The 21218-nt window shown below is 35.9% G+C and overlaps 3 protein-coding genes across 8 annotated transcripts; 1 reads left to right on the top strand and 2 right to left on the bottom strand.

The window, feature by feature from the left end:
• On the top strand, positions 1–3176 carry Edem1 (ER degradation-enhancing alpha-mannosidase-like protein 2). Of its 2 annotated transcripts, XM_076688275.1 has the most exons (2): positions 1–2516; positions 2800–3176. In XM_076688275.1, the coding sequence occupies exons 1-2, from the start codon at positions 594–596 to the stop codon at positions 2806–2808; spliced, it is 1932 nt and encodes a 643-aa protein (XP_076544390.1). In that variant the 5' UTR covers positions 1–593; the 3' UTR covers positions 2809–3176. The 2 variants fall into 2 exon arrangements, with proteins under 2 accessions (XP_076544390.1, XP_034181135.1); XM_034325244.2 differs by lacking the exon at positions 2800–3176 and having other exon boundaries at positions 2–2715.
• Positions 3177–9153: 5977 nt separating this feature from the next.
• On the bottom strand, positions 9154–16121 carry VGAT (vesicular GABA transporter). Of its 4 annotated transcripts, none has more exons than XR_013062232.1 (7): positions 15763–16121; positions 15274–15299; positions 14786–15089; positions 14585–14717; positions 10080–14511; positions 9912–10011; positions 9154–9731 (listed from the first exon to the last, which is right to left on the bottom strand). XR_013062232.1 is itself a non-coding variant. In XM_034325290.2 (4 exons), the coding sequence occupies exons 2-4, from the start codon at positions 15070–15072 to the stop codon at positions 13327–13329; spliced, it is 1605 nt and encodes a 534-aa protein (XP_034181181.1). In that variant the 5' UTR covers positions 15073–15089; positions 15763–16120; the 3' UTR covers positions 10044–13326. The 4 variants fall into 4 exon arrangements, 1 of the variants encoding a protein (XP_034181181.1); XR_013062231.1 differs by lacking the exon at positions 15274–15299 and having other exon boundaries at positions 10080–10317; positions 10413–14511; positions 15763–16120; XR_013062230.1 differs by lacking the exon at positions 15274–15299 and having other exon boundaries at positions 15763–16120.
• Positions 16122–16618: 497 nt separating this feature from the next.
• On the bottom strand, positions 16619–21046 carry Usp20-33 (Ubiquitin specific protease 20/33). Of its 2 annotated transcripts, XM_034325999.2 has the most exons (5): positions 20288–21046; positions 18453–20207; positions 18092–18363; positions 17848–18027; positions 16619–17762 (listed from the first exon to the last, which is right to left on the bottom strand). In XM_034325999.2, the coding sequence occupies exons 1-5, from the start codon at positions 20704–20706 to the stop codon at positions 17674–17676; spliced, it is 2715 nt and encodes a 904-aa protein (XP_034181890.1). In that variant the 5' UTR covers positions 20707–21046; the 3' UTR covers positions 16619–17673. The 2 variants fall into 2 exon arrangements, with proteins under 2 accessions (XP_034181890.1, XP_034181889.1); XM_034325998.2 differs by having other exon boundaries at positions 16620–18027.
• Positions 21047–21218: the final 172 nt, after the last annotated feature.

Below are 21218 nucleotides of genomic sequence, written 5' to 3' on the forward strand. Positions count from 1 at the left end.
GTAATTGATATCGTTTTCTAAAGATAACTTTTAGAAAACGATATCAAGCTAAGAGCTACAATAAAAAGATTTATATACTTTTTAATTGAGAAACTTAGAAGTTAGTCAACAATATCGACAAAAATGAAAACTTGTATTTTAAAAATCCGCCATAGATTTTTGAAGTTCGACCCTCTCGCCATCTATACAAAAGTGACGCAAACTACTCGACAGCTTACTGTCTTATCGATCGATCTGCCAGCGGTGGATAAGTTGCCAATTTATCGACTATTTCTTCGGCAGTCGGTAAGGTGTCGAGTAGTTTCCGCTATTTTTGTATAACTGGCGCAATGATGCAGTGCAAAGATACTAGGATAAAGCGGATAACGCTGGTTCTCTAGGTACAAATTCAAGTCTTGTTAAATGTGTAGTCACCGGTCAAAGTTAGCGAGTCAAAAGAAACGTACTGTATGTATGTAGCTTAGTACGAATACCGGCTTTTAAAAATGAAGTTATAGGAATGTTACGCTTAAAAAAAAATCATTTTACATTGCATATGCATTTATAATACGTTTATTAATTGTTAATTAACTAAAGACATACACATCATTGAAATGTTCATTTTTAATATATGGTTAACTTTTGGCCTTTTATCTTGGGCAAATGGTCTACGTGAGTACGAAAAAGAGGACTTGATTGCTTTAAGGGAAGAGGTACGATCTATGTTTGATCATGCTTATTCAAGTTATTTAACATATGCCTATCCGTATGATGAATTACGATCATTAAGCTGTGATGGATTTGATACCTGGGGTAGTTTTTCATTAACACTTATTGACGCTTTGGATACCCTGGCCGTAATGGGCAACTTCTCTGAATTTCGACGAGTGGCAGAAATTATAAGCGCCAGAGCAAACTTTGAAGCTAACATTAATGTATCTGTATTTGAAACAAATATAAGAGTAGTTGGAGGATTACTTAGTGCTCATCTCTTATCGCGTAAAGCAGGCATCAATCTAGAACCAGGATGGCCTTGTAATGGCCCATTGTTACGCCTTGCAGAAGACATGGCAAAACGTTTAATAGCAGCTTTTGATACTCCAACAGGAATGCCATATGGTACAGTTAATCTGAAATATGGAGTCCCAGAAGGTGAAACAAGTATTACTTGTACTGCTGGTATAGGCACATTTTTATTAGAATTTGGAACTCTGTCAAGGTTAACTGGGGATCCATTATATGAGGAAGTGGCTATGAATGCTATTAAGGCATTACATTATTATAAATCCAATATTGGGTTAGTAGGTAATCATGTAGATGTATTAACAGGTCATTGGACAGCTCAAGATTCTGGGATTGGTGCAGGAGTTGACTCTTACTTTGAGTATTTAGCAAAGGGTACTCTCTTATTTCAAGATCCAATGCTAGCAACAATCTTTCATGAACACAAAGCTGCCATTGAAAAGTATATCCGTAGAGATGATTGGCATTTATGGGTTTCTATGACAAAAGGTCAAGTAACTTTACCAGTGTTTCAGTCTTTGGATGCTTATTGGCCTGGAGTATTAAGTCTATTTGGTGAAATTGGAGATGCTATGAAATCATTGCACAATTATCATCGTGTGTGGAAGCAATTTGGATTTACACCAGAATTTTACAATATACCACAAGCTGAAGCAGGCACAAACAGAGAAGGATATCCATTAAGACCGGAACTCATAGAATCAGTCATGTATTTATATAGAGCAACAGGTGATCCTTATTTGATACAAGTAGGGATAGATATACTGAGAAGTTTACAACATAGTGCTAAAACTACTTGTGGCTATGCAACCATTAATGATGTTAGGGACCATAGAAAAGCAGATAGGATGGAGTCCTTTTTCTTAGCAGAGACAACTAAATATCTTTATCTCCTCTTTGATCCTGATAATTTTATTCATAATTCTGGCCAAAAAGGAGACATTATTGAAACTCAATGGGGTCAGTGTGTTATAGATGCAGGAGGATATATTTTTAATACAGAGGCACACCCTATAGATCCTGGGGCATTATATTGTTGCCACAGGAGTCATAATCTATTTCCAAATCAAAAAGCAACACTATGGAAGTTCATTCCTGTAAATGATCAGAAGGAAGAAGAAACTGCAAATAACAGTATATTGCTTCAAGAAGATATCAAAGTGAAAGACGATGATAAACAATCAATTGAAATTGTGAAATTATCTGAAATGAGGCATACTTTAACAAATAACGTAGAAAATGATCTTAATAAAAATTCTGCTAATTCTATGCCTTCTACAGATGATAAAACTGCTGATACTATGGTAACAAAGGATGAAGATAAATTAAGTATAAATAATGAAAATCCTGAATCTTTAAAAGTACAAGTTGTTGCACCTCCTTCAGTAATTTATAAAGCTGATGATAGTGAAAATATTGATACTTATGAAATATATGGTACTTCTGATGGACCTTATTCTAACTCTGCCATAAGAAATAGTACTGAATCATTCATTAAACAAAGCAATGTAAAAGTAAGATTTGAACCACAAATATTATTAGAAAATATTAGAAAAGGAAATTTGTATCCAGCAAATAATTCTGCAAGGTTGAATTACCAGCTTTTATCTTGCCAGTCTCAATCATTCCTACAGCGTATTTCAATTATAGGAGAATTTTTTTAATGTTATTTAAAACACTGTTATACATTAAAAACTAATTTATTATTCCCAACATCAGTTTTTGTATTTTACCTTAAAAACAATTAATTTATTTTATTTTTTTTATGAATATTTATAATTACAATAATCCTTCCAGGGAAGATAGCGGTCTAAAATGAATAATGAACTCAATTCAAAAGTCGGTTGACAAAATAATTAATTATGCTTAGTTGCAACTAACAGTAAGTATATCATAGTTAGTCAACCGTTCGACCTAAAGCGAAATAAAACTCTATCAGTCCTACAGCGACCGCCAACTGGTAAGGACCTACCTGCTGATCATACATATACCATTATTTTATTTTCTGTGTTTATTTAATTTGCTGTATATCTTCTTAGCTTATTGAACAAACCCATAAAGGGGATGAACTTGATAATTTTATCCCTTCCGTGTACCAAGTTCCACTATTCTTTTATTTATTACAAGACCGAAAAATTATTAGAATAATTATTTGACAAACATATTTTGAAAAGACCGCCTAGAATTAAGTATTTTTAAAGTTCGGCCACTGCGCCATCTATACAAAAGCGGCGGAAACTACTTAATAAATTATCGACTGAAGTTCCGACAGTCGGTAATCGACCCTTCGGCAGTCGGTAAGTTAACGAATAGTTTGCGCTGCTTTTATATAGATGGCGGAATGGCCGATGGCCTGGGTTTTAGGGACCCCGAGGCACAGGTGATACTCTTTACAAGCAATGGAATGCGTAAATGCATCCCATTGTGTCAAAGGGAAAATAAATTAAATTAAATTAATATCGACATTAGCCCCCTGTGGCCCGGGGGGTTTAGAATACGGCCACGGTAACCTATGCCTGTCGTAAGAGGCGACTAAAAGGGGGACGTAGAGGAGTGAGTGAAAGAGTGTGTGACTAAAATGTATGGATAAGGATAAGTGGAACTAAAAGTACGGAAAGAGTCTATTTTTAACGTTTGTGACAAATTAGTCCTTTTGTAATTAGCAACTTTATTTCAATCATAATGTGAGCCGAAACTTTATAGTAATTTTTTATAATAAACAGATGTTGCGATAACTGATAACTGTAATTGATTGAAAATCATTTGTGATTTACAAATATATCAGTTTCATTGTTTGTGAGTGAATAATTTCTTAATTATTTACAAGTTTGTTATATAATAAATAATTGTAGTGCGCATGCGCTACAGATCCCCTCGTACCCATCACTACCTCGAACAAGTGAGTTTCAAGATTTGTTCGTTTTTAGGTCTTATATTTCGCTACTTACTTGGGGTCCCTGACACCCCAGATGCCATAAGGTCGGTATGCAGAATCAACGGAGCTTCGGGGTCCTTAGAACCCCGAGACAATATAATTTAGGTATACAGAATCGTCGGTGCTTGGGGTCCTTAGAACCCCCAGAAAAATAATTTAGATATACAGAAACATCGGTGCTAGGGGTCTTTAGAACCCCGCGACAATTACAAGACAGTATAATTTTAGTATGCAGAATCCACGATGCTTCGGGGTCCTTAGAACCCCGCTACGATAAAATTTTAGTAACCTACATGAAGCTAGCCGTAAGGAATTATAAAATATGATTATTTTTAATGTTTTATTAATGTATTTCATTTGTAAATCGTTTGTAATTGATTGTATGTTTATTTTTAACATTTGTAACAAATTAATTCTTTTGTAATTAGTAATTTTATTTATATCATTATGTGAGCCGAAACATTTTAGTAATTTCTTATAATAAACAGATTTTGTGACAACTGATAACTGTAATTGATTGCCAATCATTTGTGATTTACAAATATATCATTTTTATTGTTTGTGAGTGAATAATTTCTTAATTATTTACAAGTTTGTTATATGATAAATAATTGTAGTGCCGATGCGCTACAGATCCGGTCGTACCCATCACTATCCCGAACAAGTGAGTTTCGCGATTTGTTCGTTTTTCGTTCTTATATTTCGCTAGATCCGCTCAAACCCATCACTATCCCGAACAAGTGAGTTTCGCGATTTGTTCGTTTTTCGTTCTTATATTTCGCTAGATCCGCTCAAACCCATCACTATTCCGAACAAGTGAGTTTCGCGATTTGTTCGTTTTTCGTTCTTATATTTCGCTAGATCCGCTCAAACCCATCACTATTCCGAACAAGTGAGTTTCGCGATTTGTTCGTTTTTCGTTCTTATATTTCGCTAGATACGCTCAAACCCATCACTATTCCGAACAAGTGAGTTTCACGATTTGTTCGTTTTTAGGTCTTATATTTCGCTACTTACTTGGGGTCCCTGACACCCCAGATACCATAATGTCGGTATGCGGAATAATCGGAGCTTCGGGGTCCTTAGAACCCCGAAACAATATAATTTAGATATACAGAATCGTTGGTGATGGGGGTCTTTAGGACCCCTTGACAATTTAATTTAGGTATACAGAATCGTCGGTGCTTGGGGTCTTTAAAACCCCGAGACAATATAATTTAGCTATACAGAGTAGTCGGTGCTTCGGGGTCCTTAGAACCACAGACGATTTAATTTCGGTATGCAGAATCATCGGGCGGCGGGATCCTTAGAACCCCTTGACAGTGTAATGTGGGTATGCAGCATCGTTGGTGCTTGGGGTCTTTGGAACTCCTTGACGATATAATTTTGGTAAGCAGAATCAGAGATGCTATGGGGTTCTTAGAACCCCTGGACAGTACAATTTTAGTATGCAGAATCCACGATGCTTCGGGGTCCTTAGAACCCCGCGACGATATTATTTCAGTAACCTACACGAAGCTACCCGGAAGGAATAACAAAATATGATTAATTTTGATTTTTCTTAGTGTATTTCGTTTGTAAATTGATTGTGATTCATTGTGGGTCTATTTTTAACATTTATGACAAATTAACTCTTTTGTAATTAGCAATTTTATTTCAATCATGATGTGAGCTGAAACATTTTAGTAATTTCTTATAATAAACAGATTTTGTGACAACTGATAACTGTATTTGATTGGAAATCGCTTGTGATTTACAAATATATCATTCACATTGTTTGTATGTGAATAATTTCTTAATTATTTACAAGTTTGTTTTGTAATAAATAATTGTAGTGCCCATGCGCTACAGATCCTGTCGTACCCATCACTACCTCGAACAACTGAGTTTCATGATTTGTTCGTTTTTCGTTCTTATATTTCGCTAGGTGCTACGGGGTCTCTGACACCCCAGGATAATATCAGGTCCGTATGAAGAGGGCACAAGCAGTAAAATTTTTTTCCAGAGTTTATTCAATTTATTTCATTTATTTTTAGTTGCTTATTAAATAAGCATATCGAAGGGGAATAACATGTATGATTACATCCCTCTTCTGAGTCTTAGCCAAGGACCGAATTAATTTTACTTTTTCCAGTTATTTATATAGTTTTATCCCTTACTATAGGCCAAGGGCATCTCAGTATCCCTTACATACTTGCATTTCTTCCATCCCAGCATTCCTTACATTCCTGCAACACTTGATCACCCTTTTTTTTTTTTTTTTTTTTTTTTTTAACGTGGTGGAAATCTTCAGAAAGACACCTCCAGCCCCCCTGGGGAGGGGCCGGAGGTAGTGTGGGATTTTTACCCACTAAAACCACCACGGCGGCCTGCACTAGGGCAGCAGGGAGGGTCCTTTAACCCTCCGCCATGTGCCAAACTCCGCCGACATCGGGGGCCACACCCGATGCCGGCACCCATCGGACCGCGTGCAGTGGTGACCGGGGCCCCAGCCCCGAACCCCTACGGCATTCCTTTATATCTCTGCATCGCTTACATCCCTACATTCCTTACATATCTTCAACCCTTAAATCCCTACATTCTTTCCATTCATACATTCTTTTCATCCCTGCACCCTTTTCATCCGTACACTCTTTTCGCCCCTACATTCTTTTCATCCCTACATTGTTTTCATCCCTACATTCCTTACATCGCTTCATCCCTTACATCCCTACCTTGTTTTCATCCCTACTACATTCCTTACATCGTTTCATCCCTTACATCCCTACATTCTTTTCATCCCTACATTCTTTTCATCCCTATATTCCTTACATCTCTGCATCCCTTATAATAAATATATTATAAAGACTGTTTCGAGTGAAGGTAAGTAAAGGTAAGTTAATTCCCTTTTTCGCCGACAGAGGGCGCTGATTCGTCATCGAAATTTTAGTTCACATTTTTACCGCCAGAGGGCCAGAAATGGAACATGGTTTAGTTCCCTTTTTCGCCACCAGAGGGCGCTGATTCGACATCGAAATTTTAGTTCACATTTTTGCCGCCAGAGGGCCAAAAAGGGAGCAAGGTTTAGTTCCTTTTTTCCTCACCAGAGGGCGCTGATCGAACATCGAAATTTTAGTTCAAATTTTTGCCGTTAGGGGGCGCTGTTTTTCGAAGTTTTTGCGAAATTCTCGGGAAAAAGCGCCCCCTAGCGGCAAAAATGTGAACTAAAATCTCGATGTTCGATCAGCGCCCTCTGGTGGGGAAAAAAGGAACTAAACCTTGCTCCATTTTTGGCCCTCTGGCGGCAAAAATGTGAACTAAAATTTCGATGTCGAATCAGCGCCCTCTGGTGGGGAAAAAAGGAACTAAACCTTGCTCCATTTTTGGCCCTCTGGCGGCAGAAATGTGAACTAAAATTTCGATGTCGAATCAGCGCCCTCTGGTGGCGAAAAAAGGAACTAAATTTGTATAAAATCGCAGGCCTTATAGCCGCAAAAATTTCAACTCAATTTCAGGGAGGTGCTGGGATGTATGGAATGCAGGAATATAAGTGATACAAGGATGTAAAGGATACAGGCATGTAAGGGATGCAGGGATGTAAGGGATGCAGAGATGTAAGGGATGCAGGGATGTAAGGGATGCAGAGATGTAAGGGATGCAGGGATGTAAGGGATGCAGAGATGTAAGGGATGCAGAGATGTAAGGGATGCAGAGATGTAAGGGATGCAGAGATGTAAGGGATGAAGAGATGTAAGGGATAAAGATATGTAAGGAATGTAGGGATATAAGGGATGAAGCAATGTAAGGAATGTAGGGCTGAAAAGAATGCAGAGATGTAAATGATGTAGGGATGTAAAGAAGAGGAGGATCTGTAGCGGGGTCGCAGAGTCGTAGGAGACCGGGACTGGGGCCCCGGTCTCCACTGCACGCGGCCCGAGGAGTGCTGGCATCGGGTGTGGTCCCCGATGTCGGCGGAGTTTGGCACATGGTAATGCCAGTGCACCAGTGTTGGGGAGGGCCCCGAGGCCCTCCCTATAGCCCCAGTGCAGGCCACCGTGGTGGTTTTAGTGGGTAAAAATCCCACACTACTCCCGGCCCCTCCCCAGGGGGGCTGGAGGTGTCTTTCTGAAGATTTCCACCACGTAAAAAAAAAAAAAAAAAAAAAAAAGGGTTGTAAGTACAAGGATGTAGCCGAGAGATGGCAGCCGAGTGACTGCCGGCAATCTCTCCTTCGTAAAATCATGCCCTACAACTTCGTAAGAATAAATTACTAGTAGTATGTTACTTTATTTTAATAAAATGGAGCAGTTAGAAATAAGATTTTAACAATAATTATTCCACTTTTAATTATATGAATACTATACAATCAAGATTTATCAAATAAATTGTAAATCGTACTGCAGAAAATAAGAATAATTAACTGTAAATTTTTAATAATAACTTCTAAAATTGTAAGAAATAAAATATTTTGTAAGAAATTTGAATAATTAAACCAATTTCCAAATACATTGAAAGATTTTTTAAAGAACTAACAATAAGTATAGAACTGCATTACGTAATAGTAGGGGGAAGTACCGTGAATTGTGCATGGTACTTGGGGAGTTCCCTAAATTAAGCGGCGCATTGTTCTGATTCAATGCCGAGTATAAATAGGAGGCGCAAGAAGTTATTCGCCATAATTATTTCGTTGCAATTCGACGTGGCAGTACACGAGAACTCATCAAAACTCAATCGTAAGTTAAATTTTTAAATAATTAATTGAAATAATTGATATGTTTTCCATTATTTTTATAAATGTTTTTGCGAAACATTTTCAAGATATGTTTATATTCACATTACATGATGCTCGTGTATTTTTTGTAGATTGTATACTATTGTTTTTTAATTTTTCCAATTATAGATAGTAAACTGGTAAAGAATTGTTAAAACTTCGTTAAAGAGGACAGAATTTAAAACAATTATTTACGCGTATATTTTTATAACGTAATTTACTAATCGACGCAATCATTGCGTTTCATAAAACGCATTTTAATTTTAGTCAAGAAGCAATTTCTGAAATTTAAATAATCTACTCTATTTATTCGATATCACCTAACGTTGATTCAAATTAACTTTTTTGTATTAGAAAAATAGAAAATCAAATATCTTAACAATAATTGATTGCTCTTTAAATAATCATGTATGTACGTACGCCTATCGTGAAAATTCTGCAATATAATTTTATTCATATTTTACAATGTTTTTTTATTTTTCTAGATGAATAATGCTGCTAAAGCAAACAGGGCAAATCAATGTAATTCTGATCATCCGCGATCGGGTCCAGGCCATCAAGCTGGTTACCATGGTGCTGGAACTAAAGCGGATTTGGACAATCACAGCAGGCAAAAGAACCAGCAGGACCCAAAATTCCGCAAATAAATTATATACGTTCCACATGAAAAGTGTAATTTTTATATAAACACATGTACTTGCATTAGTGATGGTATAATATAGAATGCATTGATAAAATATCTAAAATTTTTAGACCTTTTATGAATTCCTCTCCGATCCTAAAATCCATGAAAGACATCCTTCAACAGGATTATATAAAATTAACATTTAACCAATTTATTTAATTGAATATAAATTTGTTAGCAATAACGAACTTTTACGATTCTATAACATTTTTTTTCACATACATAAACAATTTTTATTCAATATTCTGTATCCAATTTGGATGGCTGTTTTATCCAAAATCCCCAAGTAGTGAATTTTTCTCCATTTTGCTCTTCGCTTGGCGCTCGAAAGACTTTTATCTTTACCCGAGGCACCTCGTCTAAAAATACATACAAATCTATTGAATAAGGAATAAATAAATTACTTTAATATTAATAAGTATATTTTCCTTAAAATTGTTTAATTATTTCATACAAGTTTAACTTTGTAAAAATTAATTTAAACAAATTCACCACTTATATTACTTTTAATCTACAATTGCGTTTACATTATAAGTTACCATTTTTTATGGTGACATCATGAACGAATATTTTTCCAACACCAGCTTCTGCTTTTGAAAATATTATCAAAGTCAAATGGTAAAGTAAGTAAGTAATTATCTGAAATAAAATACACGTTTAATAAATAGCAACGCGAAATAAAATGGGACCAATATTTTCGGACTTACCATGAAGTTCATTGTTCACTATTAGATCTATAAAGTGACGTTTTCTATAGCCACGAACCTTTTATGTATTGGGAGGAAAGTATTTAGAGCATAACCGATCTGAATATTTGCGGTTTCCAGATACTTGCTTTCATAGTGAAAGTCATATTTTTCTTCTTAAAAGTAAAAGTTAAAATAAAGAGAAAGGACTTGGACCATCTTGTCAAAAAATTCTAATCACGCCAATCCTTAGAAGTATCTGGCGAAAAGAAATGGCACTTACATAAAATTTTGATAATGTATTTTTCATCTTTCATAATCTATACACATATATAAATTCTATATTATACATACATGTTTATACAATTTATATATATGTATGTGGAAGCCCATTTTTATATTTAACTACAACATTAATGAGGTTGTTCTTGAGATTCCACGAAAGCTTTCGCAATTCCGTGAAAGCGCTTCAAATAATCTACAATTCAACTAATCTAATCTAATAATTTTTGTAAAATCAGATATGTTATAATTAATGAAAATCACACATAAACCATAAATTATTATATAACAATTGTCCTATTAATTATTTCGCAAATTTTTATACAATGTTCTTGTTTAATTAAATTGATGAATCAATTCCATCCAACGCGTTCAATTACCATACATATTCTATTTATTTCTTCAACGGCAATTATTTCATTATTTGCCTTTGATTTCTTCATTTTTAATCACTTATACATTAACATTCTTTTTCAAAGTAGTACCTTCTGCCATGCAGTTTAATATTATTTAAACACTTTACCTTCTATACTCTAAAATAAATTTGTCCAATACCGGGAAGATTCTCTCTCAGGATTTTAATTAAATTTTTATGAATGCATTTTTTATTCACACCATCGTAGCTACTTTTCCTTTGGTCGACAATTGTGATGAAAGCTGTTTCGTATGCGTCTCACACGAGAGAGACACTATGTACAATATTGTTTATTTAAAGAGAACAAGGCAATATTATGTTTAATTTATTGTTCGTCTACGTTGATGGTGTCAAAGGAGAGAAAACGATCTTTTAAAAATAAAATGATAAAACTGGTTCAAATGATCAATGAATGACTTATACGTTAAATTTGACCATAGCCTTAACAATTAACGCTTAACTCCTACAACTCTCAATATAACGTTTAATATCATTGACAAAGATTTCCTTCGATCAATAGATCGTATTACATTAATTATTATCATTATTATCATTCTGGAAGACATCATTGGAAGACTCGTTTCATAAATATTATCGTATCTCATTTAAATAACACATTTTAGATAAACTGCGAGATGTTCTTCGGTTTTTTTAAAATACAAAATTATAGATATCATATTAAAACGCAAAATATAAAATTGCTAATATCGTTAAAAGACACTAATATATTATTTTTAAAGATACGTTAAAGCTAGTCAATTTTTATATTTCATATTATTTTCCATGTGTAGTTCATAAAAATTATTCTTTTAACTTTAGATTGATATCCTTGTATATGTTTTGTAAGTTTGGGTTACGATTGACCAAAGCTCCATTGTTCAAGAGTTAATCTAACATTTCGATCATCTAGTTACACGAAATTGACGCTTATCTTGGTCACAAAACACTTTAATATGTAAATAATTCCACGTATTCAATCCGACACAATTGATAAAGGAATTCCGCACTCTTTATCATCATCGCAATCACACCCCATACTTTCAATAATAATCGAACAGTCACTAGATTAAATAAGGTAATGTATAAACTAAAACGTGGCATCGAAATGAAAAATAATCGAATTTGAAGAACATCTCGCTGAACTTCTGTCAAACCTACTACAATGGACTACAATTCATATTGCTTAAACTAGCGTGTGTGATCTATGCGGCCTATAAAGGCCTCGGAAGACGTTTGATTATAATGAACTAATTAATTGTACTCGTTCGTACATAACTGGTTACATATTTGCATTCACTTGCACGACGAGGAGACGTTAGAAATATATATTATTACGCGCTGGCAGCTAATCATTCTGAAATAATCATAAGAAAAGTGGTTGTGGTATTACTAAAATATTTGGGACAACTGGGAGATGTGATAAATTTTTGGAAATGTTGCAAATAGAAGTAATTAACATCTCTCGTTGCATAAAATTACAATTTTGGGATTTTGGAATTTTAGAATGTTGAAATCTTAATATACTAAAGGAGTCCACATTTTTTGGAATTCATAATTTTGGCCTCTTCCTAATTACACCAACACCTGTTGCATCCCTCCATCCCCTAAACTTTCCACTAATATGTACATCACATCTCCCAATGGACATTGTCCCAAATACCTCGATACGCCAAAAATTGTTACTCTTCATTGTTAAAGATCGTTCGGTTACCTAAACTTGTTTACTGAACGCCTCCTCGGCGGGGCGGGTAATTCAACGTGTAAATAGAAATTACAAGATCCGCAATGACGATTATAAAATCCCGAAACCTGTGTAACAGTATTTAGTTAACTTGTACGTACAATATTCACCGTGTTTCGCTTGTACACGCAACATTTGCTTGGAAGACATCGATCACTTACCGTCTAGCGAGATATTATTATTGTTTGCTGCTTGCTAAATATATCTAAATGTTTTTCTTTTTCTAAAAAGCCCCTGTTGTCGACGATCATCGTCAGAAGAAAAAAAAAAATAGAATTAAGATCTGGAAGACGTAGGACACGAAGCCGAGATTGCTGAAGAATAGATACATTTGCTCGTTCTACGACGCTCTTCGTCTTAAATATATCATTTAGCTAGATATGTGTGAGTTCTGGTTGAATTATAAATGTACAATCTCAAAATTCTTTTTGTGTCTACTTGAACGAGCGAAAACTTGTATATAATAATGTCTCTAAGCGACGAGACGAAAAATCGTAAACTTTGTACGATTGATTTTAAAAATTGTCGAAATCAGCAAAAATATAGACTTTTCTTTGTAATTCTCTCAAGGGAATGTTAGATTGCAGTGCAGCCGCTAAAAGCGGTACAATATTTGTACCATGTGATCCGGAAGTGATAGGTGCGCGATGGGGTTGTGCCAGGTCGTTAGAATCTCAATGAGTCCACTGTTTGAAATCGTTTGATCTAACGTAAGTCAATTGACGCGAGCTGCAATTCGATGGTTCCCTTGAGCAGTGTATATCTACAAGATATTATCATTATGGAAGACAAACGAAGATCGAAGGAGGCAAAGGTACGCGTTTGATCGTTTAAAACGGTAAACCGATCTCGAAGGCGTTTATCAGGGCAGAGCCGGAATCGTAGACACCGATAACACCGAACAGAACTCCCAGAAAGATAACGAAGCAATCGTAAGCCACCGCGCTCCATTCCATCGAATTTCTTTTTAATTTCAAGTGAAAATAACACGGCCATATGAACGACAGCATGGTTCCAGTGAAGGAGCCTATGAAACCCATCAGGATACTGAAATGAGGAATGAATATAGCCATAAGTATGGTGAAGACGATCACGCCAACCCTCCACGCGAGACCCCAGACTTTCAGCTCGCGATCCACCGTCCATATCGTCGGGAAAATCGTTTTCGGTCTACCCCTGAAAAACGCTCTCTCGAGGAGTTCGCAGGCCGCGTAATACGGCAACGGATACGAGAGCACCGCCTTGACCACTAAACAAAAATTCACCAGACCCTTGAAACCAGCCGAGTGTAAATTATTGGTGATCACTTGCTGGGTGTCGTTTTGAAATGTTAAGAAACAGATCCAACCGAAGAGGGACTTGAAGGCGGCAGCCGCGATGTGACTCCAGTTAAGCATCCAATCGAATTTCGAACGATCGATCAGATTACCCTCTAAAGTGGGTAGAAATATCTGCGAGGTGTAACTGAACACGATCACACCGAGGGAAATCGGGAAATTCTTAAAATCTATCGTCCATTTTACCTTGGACCAACCCCAGTCACCGATCTCCAAGACACAGTAACCAACGATTATGGCGTTTATGAATAGATGTGACATGGTACACCAGAAGCTCAACACCGAGACGTGTTGCAACGACTTGAGAAAACCGAGAGGCAGTAAAAATATTCCGGTCAACATCATCCAGCTTCTGGTATCGATCGCTCCCTCCGGAAAGGTACCGATCATCAAGTCACCGCAGACGACCACGTACAAGATACAAGTCATTAATAATTCGATGATCTGCGCTATGTTCACAGCACGCACACCCCATGTAGGCCCGAAACATTCCTTCGCGATTGCTACGTAGGAATCTCTTACTCGAACGCGTTGACCTGTCACGGTATCGAGTTCGTACAAACATTCGACGAGTATTTTACCGGTGTAACAACAGATATGCGCTATACCTATCATCGCGGCAATGGCCCAGTAACCGCCCCGTAAAACGGCGAACGGTAACGACACGATGAACATACCCTGAAATTAGAAATTTATATTCAAGTGGAATTATCGGCGTTGTACGCGGCGTTTTTGCGTTACCAAAAAATACCTGTATAGCGTTTGTAACATTCCACGCGGCTTGCCATTCGTTAATTTTTACTCCCGATCCACCGAATTCCCCGCCACCCTCGTCGTATTCGCTAAATTCTCCGCTACTAACGCTTCCTGTTTTAATTTTATCCCTGAAATGTAACATTTCCCGAGTCAATGAGAATATATGTTTCGAAAGTAAAGAGCCTTTTTATTTTACCCGTTTCGTTGATAACTAAACGAGTCCTCCGCTATGGCTACATCGCTCTGGTCCCGATATCCTTGATCTCCGTTCATCGTCATCATTTCCGTGTTATCGCGACCTTCGTCGAACGATTTGAACTCTCCTTGACCGTTCTGCCCTGGAACCGGTCGTTGACCCGTCCCGTTTCCACGAATAAGTTCCATACAAGGACTGTTCTCCGGCCATTTAGCCTTCAATGTTTCCCATGCAACGTTCATCGCTGCACCGAAGGATGGTATGTAGAATCCGCGAAAGTGGGCCATTGTTTAATTTCCTCCTCCTGAAAACAAAAATAATTGATATGTTAGTAAAAATTAAATGATGAATTTTTAAAAGTAGCAGAACTTGATAGTGCCAGGTGTTTATAAGAATTATAAAAATTATTCGTTATCAACTGTTGCGGATACTTTAATACTTTGTACATACGATAACTCGATATCTCTGGCCATCGTCGATATACTTACGCAACATACTTTTCCTTCGGTTTACACTTCCGGCAATAAAAAATAAAGCAGTCAATCAAATCGTACCGAATAACCAGTTTACATTGCCACCAGGTAATTTGGAAATTTTATTATGATTTTCTGATATAAATGGTAACGAGGTATATTTATCGAGTCACTCTAACTATGATTCCTGATTTATTCGATCGGCTTTAAACGAATGAAATTTAACAGATATTATACATGTAGGTCATTTTAATCACTTGATAGAAAAAGGGTCGAATATATAGCTTGAAACAGTTATATGGCAATGAAATTTTAATATGAGAATATTATCCCCAGATATGTATTTAGATTCAATATTTAAGAAAGAACCATTTAATATTCTTTTTTCTTTTTACCTATGTGTCTTCCAAACTTTCCTCGGGGCAATATATCTTTAGTGTCTCCCTATGAACGTTTGTTCCTGATTTCGAATGATCTTATGCTTTAGTTGTAATCTTTACTTACCGAACGAAGAAGAAAATTCGCCTCCCGATAAACGGGGAGGAAAGTTAGCGGCTTTTGAACGATGCAACGATGGCAGCCGCGATCTCCTCCACCGTCGACCTCGTTCGTTTTTTCGGGGCAGGTGAGGCTAAACTAAAAAGAAAAATAAGGGGTCCGGCAGCGAGTCCCGAGAACGAAAATACTTGAAAAGAAAGGGTCGAAACCGTCTAACTACGTGGGCTACGATACCGCATGGTCGTCTACGGTCTACCGCGATCGTCCAGTCCTTAATCGCGAGCCCTTAATCGCGCCATAGACTACGGGGTTGGCGTTTCAGGGGTTGGGAGATCGGAAGAATATAGCCAGCATCCCTCGAACGCGCAAGCCTCGATCGATGTGGTCCACGAGACGTTTCTTGACACGTCAGTACTGTGCTTAAGGGTCGTGTCTCCCCAACGAAAAGAACAATCGGATGAGACGACATTTCTAGGAGGGTGACTGAAATTGTTGCCAGACACCCTTTCCTAGACCTGGAATCGTTGGTACACTTGTTGTACGTGTGATAAGATGAAGCTGATGTTGAAAAATTATTATATGGTTGATAAGAAGAACCATGAATAAATTGAGAAATGATTTTTAATAATTAATGTCTGTGGATGCTTTATATCTTGCGAAGAATCCAGAGCCTAATTAATGACGAACATGAAATAGGAGATGCGATAAAGCATGTGCGTATAACAGAGAATGTTTGTTAGTTTATCATGTATTCCAAGAGGTCAGATAGCACTGGAATTTATATTTTAAAATGTTTGAAGTTATTATATTAATGTTCTTTTATTATTTAATATAATACAGTATTTAAAGGCATTAATAAAAACTATAATGGATTTTAATAAATAAAGAAACCAACTTGTTTATTATTTATCTTAGGTATGTTACTTTTCACAACGATCATTAATAATTAATATTAACTGTACAATCGTTTGTGTCCCTGCGTTTGTAATTGAAATTATAGTAACACTCAAACAAACAGTTTCTCGCATACAATATGAACATGTCGTTACACTATACTGCATACAATTCTGGTAACATTTCAAGGCCGTGAGATCACAACAACGAAAGAAATGCTTTTTTCCTCTAAGTTTCATTATAAAGACATTAATAAATTTATATATTAATGAATTTACAAATTAATTATACTACAAGTGATTGCAAGTAGATATTGAAAATTATCTACTAAATTTTCTACAGTACAAAGCATGTATAACGTTACTATTGTTCTGTAAAATTTTGTTGCGATAGGATTTTGATTGGTATATTTCACCAACAGTAACTAAAAAATTTCTGCTAAATTAAGTTCGTTTAGATTTTCAGTCTTCCACTTATATGCATATTATGTATAATATATATATATATATATATATATTCTTTTTGTTTTAATAGACGCATATAAACCAAGAAATATGTTATATTTTACAGTATTGTGACAATATTTTGTATATGCAGCAAAGACACACAGACATTACAGTAAGCGTACAAAGAGGAAGTGTTAAAATTTCATATCGAAGTCGGAGTACTAATGGTACATTACCGACTCAGGCAAAATATATAGCTGAATATTTGATTTTAAATAATACACTCATAGATACCAAAATTTTTGTACTAACTTCCCATCGAATACACGTAATACCCACAAATTTACATTAAAATTGCACGTAGTAACAAAAAACGAAACACATTAGCGAATATCTCGAGATGCTCGAAAATTTTTATATCATTTACTTATTGTACAGTGTAAATAGTTATATCGAAGAAGATATCTTTGTTTTACAAATCTAACAATAATCTGTAACACGGCTAGGACATAACAATTAGAAATTGATTCCTTTGTGTTAGGATACCATCCATAACTTTACTGTCCATGTGAAAGTGTTAATTTATATATATATTATATATATAACCATAAGATGTTGAAGTAATTAATTTACTCGGTGACATCCCTTTGTGTTTGATGAGAATCACTATCAGAAGTTAAACTTTCAATAGCACTATCTTGTTGTAAAACCGTTTCAGAACTCCTAGTCATACATAGTTTATTAGACTTACTTTCTGTGCGATTGGACTTATAATTCTGATCTAGATTCGAATTTACAGTGGAATGTAATGGTACGTTAGACTGAACGGAAACAGGTCTTTGACATGAATGCAACATTAATTCTGGTCCTCCACCGTATGTTGTTACGAAAAATTGCCAGAGTTCCTCTGGTATTTGTCCATAATCTGAGCCTATAAACAATTTTTAAAAACATTAATAATTCTCTTATAAAATATAATACGTTTGAATACTCACCAACTTTAAGAATGTTTTGCCCATTTTTATTTATTATAATAGAATTATTATCGATTGGTCCGGGTGGCTGTGTCTCTTTACCGCGTACAAAACTTTGCCATTGTCTTAACCAAGCCATAGCCAACCCATAAATAGCAGTAGGATTATCTGTATTGTGATTTAATCGTTGAAATACTTCCATTTCGTATTGTCTCCTTTTTTGTAATGATTCATACTTTTCTTCACAAATCGGACATTCATACAAATGTGTACATGCTGGACCACCTCCGAATCTGAAAAAATATTATGTTAGTTAATAAAATTCTGTAATTAAAAACTACATTTATGGAAATATCGAACGTGTCATTTACATCGCACTTACGTATTATACAAATATTCCCAAACTGCTTGTGGAATAGGCATACTAAGCTTATCTACAAACTGTGCTCTAACAGGATTAACACCACCATGTGGACAAAGAAAGTCTGAATTATCTATAGGTCCTGGTTCTGAAAATGTGTTAAAACGATTTATCCACTGCCGCGATACAAAGAAATTTAAATCGGATAATTCTCTAGATGAAATCTCCATCAACTCCATAGTTTTATCACGTAACTGCAACATTTCTGGTGACCACTTCTTATAAAATAACACATACGCTTCACAATGTTTTACTGTTTCTGGTGAAACTTCAGTGACACACTGATCATCAAACTCAAACCACTTATTAACAATAGGATTTAATGCATAACAAGTATAATGCCCACCACCAGCTGTTCCATGATGACAAATAACCGATATCAAGTCGTACATTGTTACTTTCGATACACATTCTTTGTGCAAATACGGTCGCATATCTAAACCTTCTAATGGAAATGAAACGTAATTCGCTATTTTCGAACTAAACATTAGTTCGTGACGAAACCTTTTTAAATGAACGCATAGTATTTCTGGTAATTCTAAAACTTTGGAAAATTTAATTCCGTTACGCAGCTTGTTACACTTTTCACAACTATACATATTATCTCCTTTAAGTTCGTCTGCGCTAAAAAATGCAGAAAGACAGTCATGAAGGCTAACAACCGGCCCCCAAAACCAAGAGCGCATCCATTGCAAGAACCAAGACAACCAGCCAGACTGATTTGTTACATATACAACATCTGAACATGGTCCAGCCTTCTGTGGAGTTAGAGATCCTTGATGTAACATATCAATATGATCTCTACTTGGAATGGGTAATGATAAGTCTTGAAAAGTTTCTACTCTCGTTGAAATCCTATCGCACGTTAGACATTGTACGCTACTTAACAGTTTACCATCGAATATATCGCTAATGATACTTCGTGTTTTCATTTGTTTCTTCGTTCTATACTTAACAGGTGAATTTTGCGTTGATCTCTGCGGTTGAGAAAACGGTTGATCTACGGTTGACTTTTTTATACTTCTATTCGTAAATTTACTTCTCAGCTTTTCCGACTGAGATACGCGAGAATATCTACGTTTTGTACCACGTTCACCTTCATCACTAAGAGAACTTTGTTCGCTTACTCCAGAATCACAAGTTTCATACTCGGCGTCAGATTGGCTAGAACCGTTTCCATCAATTTCAGTTTCATCCTCGTCTGACGACTGCTCTCCTAGCCCTTTTAATCTTAAAGCATTATCACGATCATCTTCGATATGTTCTTTCAATTCTTCGTGTAACTGATCCATAAAACATCTTAGAAATTCTTGAGTATCATGTTGATGGTATCCTCTAAACATTGGATGAACTGTTCTTATACCAGACAATATTCCATGGGGTACAACATATCCCCTTGTTTTCCTGTTCCACATATCTCGAATAAGGTTTAAATAGCTTAGGCTTAGACCAGGTTTTCTATCTTTGGACATATAGCTAACCATATGACCACAATCCAAAAAGAACTGAGTCAATGGAGGTACATTTGATAAAGCTTGAAGCGCAGCATTCATATAACATGTATTGCCAATGTTTTGAAGGCCAACAAGACCTCTTGGTTTCCCATTAAAATCTTTGCTTTCATCTGAATCCGTACTATCCGGTGAATCTCCAGATTTTTCATTAAACAGCCCATCTTTCTCATAATTAACTCTATTTATAAGTTCACCATAAAACCTGTTATTTATAAAACATTTTTAGAAACTTATAAAGGATCAACATAAGTAAATGTTTAGAATATTAAATGTTATACTTACTTATCCAAAATAAGTCTATTAAGATCATCTGTTTTACAATCTATATTAACAGGTGCATCACCAGCAAACTTGTTACTTTGTGTTTTAATATCTATTTGTGTAGGTGATCGTGGTGGTGATGGTACATGCCTTGTTATTACTTCCCTTTTACACGCATAACACCATATACGATTTGTAGAAAGATTCATATGAGCACAATGAGACGGAATTTTTTGGTTGTGTACAGTGCTGTGGTCCAAATGTGTTTCAGCACACCCGACCCAAAGGCAATCAGGAAACAGGCATAACCATAAATTAGGCCCGCCTGCATCACATTCACTACATTTTGTAAACCTTTCCTTTTGAGACACAACAGTCTCGATAAATGCGAGATCACAACGATTGGCGATGTGAGGACAGTTCCTCGAACTTAGAGGCATTTGGATTTTGATATTTGTCCTGGTGATTGTTATTGATCATAGGACGCGAAATCGCGCGTATACTTTACTTTTTTACATTCGTTTGAAATTTGGCTTACACGCGACTCGGATGTTACAATCATTTTCTAACCTGATTGAGACATGTCGCTCATGATAATCGAACATTACCCACGAAAACGATTGTCATTGGAGATAGTTGTGTTGAGAACATTAATTATTACAATCAGATAGCCAATACAAAGGAAAAAGTATAGGTTGGCGCGCATGTTACAGTCGATAATCGAATTTGAAAATCTTTAAAATAAACGTTATGTTTCTCTAAATCATGTTGAAGTTCAGTTTAAGAATTAATATTTGTCATAAATTCCTCCTTTCAAAACGTATTTGTATTAAAAAGTATATCAATCATGATATTTATAAGAAAATATATGTTACGATAGATGTCGCGACATTAGACAAAATGTTAGGGACCACTGTGAAGACTATGCAACAGAGTAGAATTTCCCTAGAGT

The sequence above is a fragment of the Osmia lignaria genome, chromosome 5 (assembly GCF_051020975.1).
Source record: "Osmia lignaria lignaria isolate PbOS001 chromosome 5, iyOsmLign1, whole genome shotgun sequence".
Lineage (NCBI taxonomy): Eukaryota > Metazoa > Arthropoda > Insecta > Hymenoptera > Megachilidae > Osmia > Osmia lignaria.

Excerpts from the sequence above, each read along its gene's own strand:
- Edem1 (XM_034325244.2), top strand. The coding sequence starts at position 594 with ATGTTCATTTTTAATATATGGTTAACTTTTGGCCTTTTATCTTGGGCA.
- VGAT (XM_034325290.2), bottom strand. The coding sequence starts at position 15,072 with ATGGCCCACTTTCGCGGATTCTACATACCATCCTTCGGTGCAGCGATG. Across the intron at positions 14,718-14,785 it reads TTTAGTTATCAACGAAACGG|GGATAAAATTAAAACAGGAA; the intron begins GTAAAATAAAAA and ends GTTACATTTCAG. Across the intron at positions 14,512-14,584 it reads ATGTTACAAACGCTATACAG|GGTATGTTCATCGTGTCGTT; the intron begins GTATTTTTTGGT and ends TTCTAATTTCAG.
- Usp20-33 (XM_034325998.2), bottom strand. The coding sequence starts at position 20,706 with ATGCCTCTAAGTTCGAGGAACTGTCCTCACATCGCCAATCGTTGTGAT. Across the intron at positions 18,364-18,452 it reads TGGGAATATTTGTATAATAC|ATTCGGAGGTGGTCCAGCAT; the intron begins GTAAGTGCGATG and ends ATATTTTTTCAG. Across the intron at positions 18,028-18,091 it reads GCAAAACATTCTTAAAGTTG|GCTCAGATTATGGACAAATA; the intron begins GTGAGTATTCAA and ends AATTGTTTATAG.